Source organism: Pundamilia nyererei, unplaced genomic scaffold (genome assembly GCF_000239375.1).
Source record: "Pundamilia nyererei isolate P.nyererei 1_Seehausen unplaced genomic scaffold, PunNye1.0 scaffold00152, whole genome shotgun sequence".
Lineage (NCBI taxonomy): Eukaryota > Metazoa > Chordata > Actinopteri > Cichliformes > Cichlidae > Pundamilia > Pundamilia nyererei.
This window is the reverse complement of record NW_005187553.1, coordinates 551,322-562,723: the sequence shown is the minus strand read 5'-3', so window position 1 is coordinate 562,723 and position 11,402 is coordinate 551,322. Positions and strand designations below refer to the sequence as shown.

Below are 11,402 nucleotides of genomic sequence, written 5' to 3'. Positions count from 1 at the left end.
TCCGTCCCAAAAAAGTGACACTGAGGTGGTTGTTTGTACACTAAATGCTTAATATGTCTGTTTATAGCTTCAAAAGCATTTTTCCGCACCTGTGCCACGCTTCTGCAGACGCAGCCTGGTCAGGATCTCCTCAAACTTGGCGTGTGTGCTGAGCTTGGGCAGCTTGACGTGCACGCCACCACGCAGGCCGGTTCCCAGGTTAGAGGGGCAGGTCAGGATGTAGCCCAGATGCTCGTTCCACATGAAGCCGTGGTTGTGCTTCTTGAAGATCTCCTCAATCTGAACGGTGAAGAGTAAGAAATTATTCATCCTACGGTTGTTTAAGAGCCCAGCGAGTCCAAAAAAGGAAACCATAGAAAGTCCTCTTTGTGAGTATTACCTTCTGCAGGCCGACACAGAAGCGTCTGAAGACCTCCTTCATGTTGCCTCCCTTCTGCATGGAGATGACACGCAGGTGATCCTCCTCGTTCACCCAGACCAGGAAGGTCTTGTTGTCGTTGTGCCTAGAGGAATAAAACCCAGCTCAGTTTTATTTGATTTACAGGCAACAAGCAGCACTTCTTAAAGAAATTTGTGCCACACTTGCAGGCTTTCTCTCTATATTCAACCAATAAATTGTTAAGTTGATCTTGAAGATCTCTGTGGATATAGTCAAATGACTTACATCCTTTAAAAATTCTTTAAAGGATGTAAGTTTAAACTGCAGCTTCAGCAAACATGAGACGCTTTAAGAGATGTTTAAAAGAAGAAATAATTGGTGTTTTCTTCATATTATGCAGACAGATGGTAATGATGTCAAAGATTTGCTGAGGAAGGGCAGATGGGAGAATTTCTCTCAGATGTTTCTAATGTGTTTGTGTTTTCATAAACTGAGAAAAGCTGCTGTCTCGGCTGATTACAGCACGTATCTGATCACCCTGCTTTTTAAAGAGGAGGAAAAAAATAGAATTGTCTTCAGATTTATTGGTTGATTTCCCATTTCTGTTTCTCACCAGATGCCTCTGGCGTCAGGCCAGTCGCGGGCCATACCGGCACAGGTCAGCAGGGGGGACACAGGCTTGTCAAACAGGAAGTGATCAGCGATCAGCTGCTCCTGCTCGGCATCAGTCATGCCATCCAGGGGGTAGTACTTTCCCTTGAACTCACCCTCCAGGCTGGACAGTGCTGAGGAAGGAAGGTGTGCGGCACAAAGATGTCAGTCTGTGAATAAAATGAGTTTTATAAACATGTGGGTTATTCTTATAGGTTTGACATTTAGCGTTTACCCTCGATGGACAGATTCTGGATGGCTCTGCGCTCTCCACGGCTGTTGTGGGGGGGCAGGGTGAATCCCTTGATGCTGCGGCCAGTACGGACACGGCTGGAGAGCACATAGTTGGGGTCCAGGTCATCACCACCCTGGAACACAACACAGACATTATAATTATGTTATAGTATTTCATAGTATGTATTTTGATTTCATTTCTATAATAAATGAATGTGTCTTTCATTGACAAACTCAAAGAAATGAAACGTGGACCCACATTTTGCGGGATGTGGAAGTTAACTTCTAAGTTAGTCCAGTTTAAGTACATCAGCTTTAACACAGTTTAGGGAATGAATGTGATTAGGCTGGTGTAAATGTGGAATATTGAACAACACTCGTGTATCACTTGACTCTTCACCTTCAGGTTCTCGAAGTTCAGGTCGGTCTTGTGCTTGTCGGTGGGCTTGTATCCACCATGACGGTCGGAGATGATTGGGTCCAGCAGCTCCTTGAAGACCTCATAGGACTCCTCATCACCAGCAACGCAGCCCACAGTCATGATGAAGGGGTGACCTTGGGACAAGAAGGAGAGTAGGAAAGATTTTAACCATGCTGTATATCAAATAAAGTAGCAGTAAAATTAAAAGTATACAGGAAATGTCTTCACTCTTAATCTTTGTCCGTTTGGTCAAATTCATTAACACAACCAGCCTGACGAGCAGATGTTGACGAGTCTGGGATGTTGTGCTGTGTTGTTGTACAGTTGTGAACTTCTTCAATCTTACAGCCTGACTAACACCACCCGTATTAAAAGTATACAAAAATTTAAATGCCTTTGAAAATGAAGTGAATCGTTCCTGAACCGGCAACAAAAATGTCAAACTAGGAATGAAATAAAAGTAAAACCTATAATGTCAGTAACCTAATCACAGGTCGTATTTGGTTACAGGTTGTGCTACAGTTATTCATGTCTCGTGGTGCCTGTTTGCCTTTGCTTCTCACCAGGGTTGTCGACACCGGTCTGGATGACATCATCCACGGTGAAGCCGCTGGGGGTGGACTTGCTTCTCAGCTTGCCGTAGATCTCCTTGCTCAGCACCTACAGCAGATAACACACGCAGGTCAGCCATGCGACTCACCTGTCTTTACCGTGAAATCTAAGAGATCCCGAAAGAAGTAATCACAGCATTTTTGCGGCATGCATCTTCACAAAACCCTGAATCATGTCTCGTTGAAACTAAATAGCATCTGAGCCCATGTGTGTGGCAGTAAAGTGTCCATGTTTGTACCTTGGCCATGTGGTTATTGTGCTTGGTTAGATCGGGGTACTCGTCGTCCATCGAGAACTTCATTTTGTAGTCGTTGTGGCAGTTCTTCGTCATGGCTGTGATTCTTACTCCACCTGACAGGAGACGGGGGGAAAAGAGGACAATGTGCTGTTTTAATTATTTAGGCGGGATCATGCAATGTTTCCCTTATCAGAATAATATGACAGACGCATCCATGAAAAAAAATGTGTTTAATTTACCAGTTATCACTTGGTGTCTATCTGGTGTGGTTATGTAAGAAAAGTCAGTCTTCCTCTTTGATCTTTTATTTTTTACTTTTTAACTTCTCCCTTCTGTCTTCGTCACGTGTCAGCTGTGCTGTCTATGTCCTCTTCCCCCTGCTCTTCCTTTCTCCCAGACGTCTCACCACCTGTCTCCCCCTCACAGCAAACATTATTAATAGCATAGTCATGCCCCCTCCTCCACTGCACCCGTCCCACCTCAAGCTCATAACGATGATTGGCTTTCTCTCCTATCTCACTCGATTCAACGTAACGTCAGCTTCCAAGGGAGGCGAAAGCCTGCATGGAGTAGTTTTCCACAGAAGTAATTCAGCTTTTAAAATAGCTTTAACAAAATCAAAACAGCAGAAAATATTAATTCTCAGAAATAAATGAGGTTCACAGTTTTATTTTTCTATGCTCTATGATCTATTTTGCTTATTTCATTTAATTCCTTTTTAGCTGAGAAAAAGCAGTTAGAAAGAAGAAAACTACTTTGGTCACATAACCTTTTTAACTTCTGCAGAAATTCATTCAATAACAGTTTAGGAATCTGAAAAGGCAAACGGCGCTGCAGCTTCATAATCAATCAGGTTGTTGTCAAGAATAAATATGCAACTCCTCCTCACTTCTTTCTTTTTCTGTTTGCTGTCAGTGTCTCTTTGCTTGAGGCCGAGCTCAGTTAGTGGAGGTGCATTAAACTGATGATGACACCTGGTGCAGCGAAAAGGTCAAAGCCTGCATGCCTCACAGACGGCTGTGCAAGTTCCATGACTATATCAAGCGCTCCTAAACTATTCAAAGACATACCTCAAGCCAGTGCTGCAGGCGTCAGCAACAGATGACAGATAGACGCAACTGCTGGCGCAACACTACAGCACTACAAATGGATATGCCCTCAACCCCACACTGCTGCTCACGTCCAAGAATCTTTCAAAGAAATGCCTACGTTTCAGGCTACAGTGTGCATCGGTAGAAGAGTATTTAAAGTTTATTTTAGTAGCTTCCATCCCAGAAAAAACGTTTCACAAAAATCCAAGACAGAAATGCAGAGGGGGAGTACGTTTTCACGGCTCGGTGTTCGCCAGCGGTGCGGAACCATTCAGTTTTCTGGTTTCCCTCTCAGACCAATTTTGTTCTCAAAAGGTTTGATCCATATTTAAATGGGAAAAGCATCAGAATATTTCCTTTTCATTTATCAAAAAGTCAAACTGAAACATTGCATTCAGGGTTTTTTTTTTTCTTTTACCTGCTTAGGAGAAAAGAAAGAAGTAACAGATCCCGGGATCAGATCCTATCCACCAAATATAGGGGTCGCCCAGCTCTACCAGGTGATGGACTAAAGTATTTATACTCAGACCTCTGCTGCTATTGGCTGACTGGACTTGGGGTCACCTCATTTGATTGGGCAGAAAGGGTTTTCCGTGCCCGGCTGAGTTTCTAAAAGGCAAGAACCGAGATCACACAACACTGGAGACAAGGGACAGACAAGGCAACAGCTGCAGCGGGAGGTCCAACCCTTCACCTTCTGTCTGCATGTAACTGTTTCATAGCAGCCTGCAGGAAAGGACACGGTTATCTGGAAATATCTGTGTATTATATGCATGCAAAGCAGGGAAATTGTGTCCACATGTTCCAAGTTATTTAACCTGGTTACAGAGTAACTGTAATTGAATTTAGATAAAAGGTACAAATGTCAAAATCCCAAAGTCATGCAGGAATATATGTATCTAGCGTTTAGTAAGATACTGTGAAATACTAATTTAGAAGAACATTTGCCTCATCTGTTGTTTTATTTTTTATGTTTAACATTTTTTATTTTAACCAGTCCTTAAAATATATCTTGGGGGAAGAGTGGGAGGAGGAAATTCCTTAGTTCAACCCTTAAAATATGGAAGAACATCAATTTTTATAAATGATTTTAATTAAAAACATACTAAAAAGTAATTTTTGTTGTCACCAAATATGTTCAGGCTAATACTGTGCAGCCTTGTGTCGATCATGCATGAAGCTTTTAATCTGGTTTGACTTGGTCACTTGTTACAGTAAGAGTGGGAGACTCTGATGGCCATTTGAACCCTGCTTTCGTGTTTCATAAGTGTTCTCGGAGCAGAGTGACCGGAGTTCTCCCTGTTATCACATTTAGCAGCTAAAATAACCACTTTGTCTTGGATTACATCACCGTGATATTCTGGATTACAGATTGGATTTCACTGAGCTGTGGCCCTCTCATCGACCAATTTGCTAAGTGGAGGAGTCTCCATGTCTGACTTTTAGATATGGGGTACAGCTCCCTGTTTGTTGTTGGGATGCATAGTGACAGGCTGTGCAAACTCAAAACATTTGGCAAGTCAGAGAAGAGAAAACCTGAATGCCTCTTTACATGTTTATCTCTGAAGATGTGAGAAGTCTGTCTGCTTCCTGTTCTCTCCTCTGGATTTTAACCAGTTCCACTCAGTATCCTGTCTCGTGTGGTTCAGATTGCTCAGGTCCTGCTCTGTTATGTACAAGCGCCAGCATCATTACCCTCCCAGCAGTAATATGATAAACCTGGGTAATCTACACGTAGACAGATGCTAAATCATCCACATCATGTGACAGAAAGTAGACATTGTGGGGTGGAGCTGAGAGGCTCTGTGACGCAAATGGCAGTCTCGGGTAAGATCCAGCAATAACTGAGATTACGCCACATTTCATATCTCACATATTTCTATGCATTCATATCAAGAGATGGATTACAATTATCCCTTCAATCTCACCAAATAAACCTCCTATCTTCTCAACTAAATGAATAATCAGAGTGATGGGAATAAAAATTGGTGCAATATGTAACAGATAAGTGCAAAAAAAAGCCTGGAGGAAATTTTAGTACAAAAGAAGGAGATTGTACAAAGCTGCAGAACCGGTTTGGAATCAGCATGATTACATGTTAGCAGGAACACCGACCCTGCATCTGACAATAATCACAGCTCTGCTGACGTCTCTGAGGCAGTCATAGCTCACGTTCCTTCCTCTAAACTCTTTTTGTCTGCAGCTTTAACTGTTCACAGAAATTACTTGTAGCATACTTGTAAGTATGGTTGCTTAAGCGTAAGCATGCAGTGTGTTCCAGCCTGCAGGACAAATGTTGACCTGCCGTCAGAGCTCACAGCCTGCCTGTGGACATCCGTCTTCCCAGTGAACTAACCGGACACTGTGTGCTGTGTATAAATGTTAATAAGTGTCATTTAATGCATGATACTTGCAGTCTTCTTGTCTGTGTTCTTATTCTCTTTGAAGAATCGGACATTGCTGGCTGGGTTTTAGAAGACGAGTAGATTATGTATACATCTCTAGCATTACTTTCTTTGACCTCCATGTTTTAGAAGCAGCTCTTGTTGTCCTGAGAGAGGTTCCTGTAGTAAACTGAGATTTGCAAATCACTTATAAGTGTTAACTGCCCTTGTCTGTGTAGTTAGAAGTGATACCTGTCAGATGAAAGCAACAACTTTTTGTGCTACCTTTGCATCAAGCTGAAGTCAGCTCGGCACAGATTTCCTTATATGGTCTTCTTGGGCACTGAGTCTTTGGAAGTGGAAGTGAGCATAGTAGGTCACCTTTAACTTGTGCCTCTGAAATCATTGTGAGTAGCAGTGAATGCACGGTAGAGCCCAGAGTGTGGAGCATTTAAATCAGCTTATTTTGTAGTAGAACAAGTTTGACATTCAAACCTGTAGAGAAAATAAAACCAAAGACGAAACAAAAGACGTTTCTGTTTAGTAACCGTCACAGGGACGTCATACTGTGTTCAGGTTAAACGTTCCACCGGTCATTTAAATGCCCAGTTTTCTAAAAATTTGCTATCACTTGAATATAAATGGATCATCTGTGATTCAGTGTACTTTCACAGTCAGTGTGGAACAACTTTTGTCTTCACACAACACGTTTCTGCACATTTGTGGCTTCAGATTTCTGCAAGAGTGTTGTGTTCATGAGTGCAGGACTTTAGAGAGTCACCCTGAGTCTCTGCTCCTTTGCTCTAAATCAACCAACGGGCTCCAGTTTCACAGCTGTGGCCTGACCATCCACAGACATGGCTTTCCAAATTAGTCTTTCCCTCATGTCGCTGCATGTTGCTCGCCTGCTGTTAACACGCGCTCGCATGAATGAATGTGCACCCACTTATTACCATAACAACCAGTAACAGGACGTCAGTGTGTGCTCTTTAATATAAACAGCGACACTCATGCATAGCTTTTAATTAGTCAGCAAACAAATAAATGTATCCCCTACATACCTCTAACATGAAAAACAAAGGGATACCCGTTCATATCTGATTCAATTGCATGAATAATATAATATCTAGCAGCCCATAACTGGTCTCTAAATTCTATTTCACATTTTAATGTGCAGTTTTACCCTCCACTGCATCCTTTCAACACAAATCCTCCTCAATAAAACTCAAAGGTCAGGCTGACTGACGTGTGATATCTGCTGTGTGTGTGTCTTCAGCCCATTCAGACCGGTTAGTTCTGTAGCTCGTTTGCCACTGAGGCACAGCTCCAGCATCCCAGTTTAGACTGTCACCCTATCCCCCAGCACTCGCCCATACTGCACTCCACCTCTCCACCCTCCAACACATCCCCAGAACCATGCAGCTGCCTTGGGGGAAACGGGCACCAAGGACAGTTATGTAAACCAGGAACACTGTGTGACTCATTTGTAATGATTTTCATCTGAAACTCAGAAGCACTTACATACCGAATAACACAATATTGACGTGAGCACATAATCCAAGTTTGTTCGTTTTTTTTTCCCCTGATGTTAAAGCGATGTGTTGTTAAAAGATTTGTACATCAGCTCTGACACTCATGAAGCAACAGGATAAAATAGTCTGCACAGATTCAGTTTGTGTGTGTGCAAACGTGTGCATGCATAGTTGCATAACTTATTATAATCAGTTACAACAAGCTTATATTTTTGCCTAGTTTTAGACTAACACTTAAAAGTTTCCTTATTATTAAAAGTAAAAAAATTTAACATCCATCCATCTGAAACTGGACTGAAAATAAAATAAAAACTAATTTAAAAAAAACACTCAATATAACAGCTGTGGGCGAAGCATTCATACAAACATGCAAGATCTCATAACAATCAAGGATGTGGCCTTTACCATTATGTTGATGTATCTGTTAGCACTGCAGGTTTATTTGTGCTTTTGAGCAGTTATGCTTCCTGATTCCCAGACATTGTTTTGAGCATTAAGGCAGGAGACACGGAGTATTTCATAAACTCTGTTTGGGTCGGCTTCAGCGTGATAGTAGATTCTTATTCACAGCAAAGGCTTCAGGGAGCAGCTGAGGGCTACAAGCATTCACACATTCACACATGGGTGTTGCCAGGAACAGCTGGCAGCCTAGGCCACTGATGGCATCCCCTGATGCATGTTTGTGATATTTCTTTCTACGTTATTAAACAACAGCTTCTTAATTTGCTGTTGTGGTACTTGTATTCAGAGAAGAGAGATAAATAAAACCCAGAGGATTGAAAGTTTGTGACGCTTCAAAGGCGTGGTGTTGTTTCGAACTTAACCTGAAACAAAATCACCTCTTAATCCCTGGGATAACTTCATTAAGTCTCTCATGAAAGATGTTAGAAATCTTAGGAAGTGGCAGCAGCCAGGATTCGGGATGCTCGTGCCTTCTTAGCTTCTGATCTGGACTAACAGCTTCGAACTAACAAGTCCTGAGCCAGAGGAGCAAAAAATTATGTTAGCAGCTTGCGGCGCCTGCAAATAGACTCGGGCATTTGTAAGACAACTCTGTGGACCTGTGTGGATCGTGTGAAGGTTAAGGCTGTTACATGGTGGAAAGTGCCGGGCTCACTGAAGAAGAATGATGTATATGTATGTTTTAGTTTAGGGTAAAACACTGATGAGGACAACAAGATGTGCACTGAAGAAAAGCAACTGCCTTTTCTTTATCTAGGTGCACTTAGGTTATTTTAAAAAGTTCTGCAGGTGAGTAATGTCACCTTCCGAGGTGTGTGTTATGTTCACATAAGATTCATGTTTAGTTTAATTTAATTTAATTTAATTTCTATAATCTTAGTTTAGCTCTTTTTTTTTAAATAAACTGGAAGTACAGAATTTACTCCATATGCTAGGAGATGAGATCTTAGTTTTTTTCTTTTATCCATGTGTCCAGTGACTGCACACTTACAGGAACACTGGCTTTATTAACATTTGAAGAGCAGCACTGAACAGTCACTGATCATTGCAGAAGTTGCATTTGTGGTGGCCTGTTAATACGCTGTCCTACAAAAATAAAATAAAAACATTAGAAACTATCTGACACATTTAGACAAATTCAAGTCTGAACACAACATGAGTGGAAAAAATCAACACAATCACAAAGAAAATATTTTTCTTGAAATAACTGATGAATTTTTACACATCAGTGCAGAAATGTTTCATTATTGAAAAACAAAAGTAGAGATGCTGAACTAAACTAATACGTATGTGGCCGCAAAATGCAGAAAACGCAATAAATTCAATTTTCAATTCATTTCAATTTTATTTATATAGCGCCAAATCATAACAGCAGTCACCTCAAGGTGCTTTATGTTGTAAGGTAGACCCTACAGTAATACATACAGAGAAAAACCCAACAATCATATGACCCCCTATGAGCAAGCACTTTGGCGACAGTGGGAAGGAAAAACTCATTTTTAACAGGAAGAAACCTCCAGCAGAACCAGGCTCAGGGAGGGGTGGGGCCATCTGCCGTGTCCAGTTGGGGTGAGAGAAGTAAAGGTAAATACATTTTGAATCAAGTAAAAAATTTATTAAACTTAATAAAGTCAAATGCACTAACTTACTCTCAGTAAGGAGAGGATTTGCATGTATGGTTGGTTGAAATTAGGACATTTTTCAGAAAGTTCTTCCTGATTTTAAGAGACTCCTCTGTGTTTGTAAATCAAAGTCTGTTCAGAAGTGTGAATCCTTATAGTCCAACCTGACACTGTGGCTAATGTATTAAATATATGTCTTTGTATTTTCATTTTATTTAACAGTAGAAAGTAAAAGATTTCTTTCTTAAACTTGCCTAAACTTTATACACACAGGAAAATAAAACCTGAAAAATTATGTAACTCACTGCTATCAGGGGTTGAATGTGCCCTCATGCAGCATCACCGGTTCTCAGAGCGTGTTTGTCAGTCTAGTGTCCACATTCAGTGATCAGTAAGTGATATCAAAACCAACAGAAAATGGACACAAAGCAGGGAGATTTATTGAAGAATGACAGGAAGATGATGAGCCATCACTGCAGCATCACTTTTGTGTGAGGAACACAGTGGGAGGGGTTTTTCTGAATACAACATCATGCAACTAGTTTATACGCTTTTCAGATCCCAGTTTGTGACTGTCTGTGATCTTGGTGTGAATCCTGTGGAGGCTGTGGAGGTGAAGCTTCAGTGAAACACGAGCTGCTCGTGAGGGGAGCTCGAGGGTGAACCATGGAGGTCTATCTTTAGCCCTGCCTGACCGGCCCTCGGATCTCCAGTGCCAGTTCTCCTGATTGAATTGCACTGACTCAGCCGTAAGTCAGGCGTTCCCTCGCTCTGTTCATTCATTCGCCGTCAGTTGAGTTGACGGAGAAGAAGACGGTTTAACAGACACACACCAGGAAACAGTTAATATTTAACAGTTTTGTTGTAAAAGACATTGACGATTTATCTGGGATTAACTCACAGTATTTATTATTCAGAATTTTCCTTCACATGTATGTCTTTATTTACTATCATGAACCTGAAAAGGCTTTTTAGGCACCTGCATCTTGTTTTTTTTAGCCATGCCAGCAGCACAGGGATAGCCCTGTTGGGTGAGCAGGCCACCTCTTTGGTTCACACCTGCTTCATGGATTGCAGTAAAACTTGATATTCAGAAGATGAATCATGTTGACCTTGATGATCTTGTCCTTTACATTTCATCTGCCCAGCTCTTTGGTTTCCAACTAAATGAAACATATTTCTGCCCAGTGCTTACTAACACAAATTATACAACCATACTAAAATGAGATGAGGAATATAGCCTCAACATGCCCTCAGTGTAGAGCGAGCAGATCTGATACATATGTTCTGGCCTTGTCCACGATCGTCTCCCTTATGGTTAAGAATTTTTAACATTTTGAAAGACAATTCGTACATTATGCTCTTGCATAATCAACTACTTCAAAAATCAGTAAAAATTAATCTAAAATAAGAAAGGGGGGAAGAGCGATGTAGCTTCTAAAAACATGGATGTTGTTTCTGAGTCTGCAAATTGATGCTAATTTAAAGTGCTCTAAAGCTGCATTTTTAAAGGCCATCAGGGGGCGACACATGTGGTTCCTAAAAGACTTATCTGAGAGAACAAAGCTCTGCCCTGACCTTCGTTCACGCTGAGACTGAAGAAGTCACTTGGACGAGTGACGAAATGTTTCTCCCACTGAAAACGCTACGTCCAGATGGACAGAACCTTTTGGGACTTTTATGGTCTGAGTAGCAACAACTTTCCCTGAGGGGGACATATAAAGTAAATATATATAAAGTATATTGTATGTTATCGAATTACTTTTTTCATTTTTG

At 41.3% G+C, this 11,402-nt stretch overlaps 1 protein-coding gene across 1 annotated transcript in view; it reads right to left on the bottom strand.

Annotated features, from left to right (window-relative positions):
* The window catches only part of ckmb (creatine kinase, muscle b), a 4,935-nt gene extending 807 nt beyond the window's left edge, over positions 1-4,128 (bottom strand). The window contains exons 1-8 of the mRNA XM_005744983.1: positions 4,045-4,128; positions 2,536-2,648; positions 2,249-2,345; positions 1,665-1,819; positions 1,266-1,398; positions 993-1,164; positions 380-503; positions 90-279 (exon numbers count right to left, since the gene is read on the bottom strand). Coding sequence (XP_005745040.1) covers positions 90-279; positions 380-503; positions 993-1,164; positions 1,266-1,398; positions 1,665-1,819; positions 2,249-2,345; positions 2,536-2,628 — 964 coding nt within the window. The 5' untranslated portion in view covers positions 2,629-2,648; positions 4,045-4,128. The remainder of the gene's footprint in view (positions 1-89; positions 280-379; positions 504-992; positions 1,165-1,265; positions 1,399-1,664; positions 1,820-2,248; positions 2,346-2,535; positions 2,649-4,044) is intronic.
* Between the last annotated feature and the right edge of the window lie 7,274 nt (positions 4,129-11,402).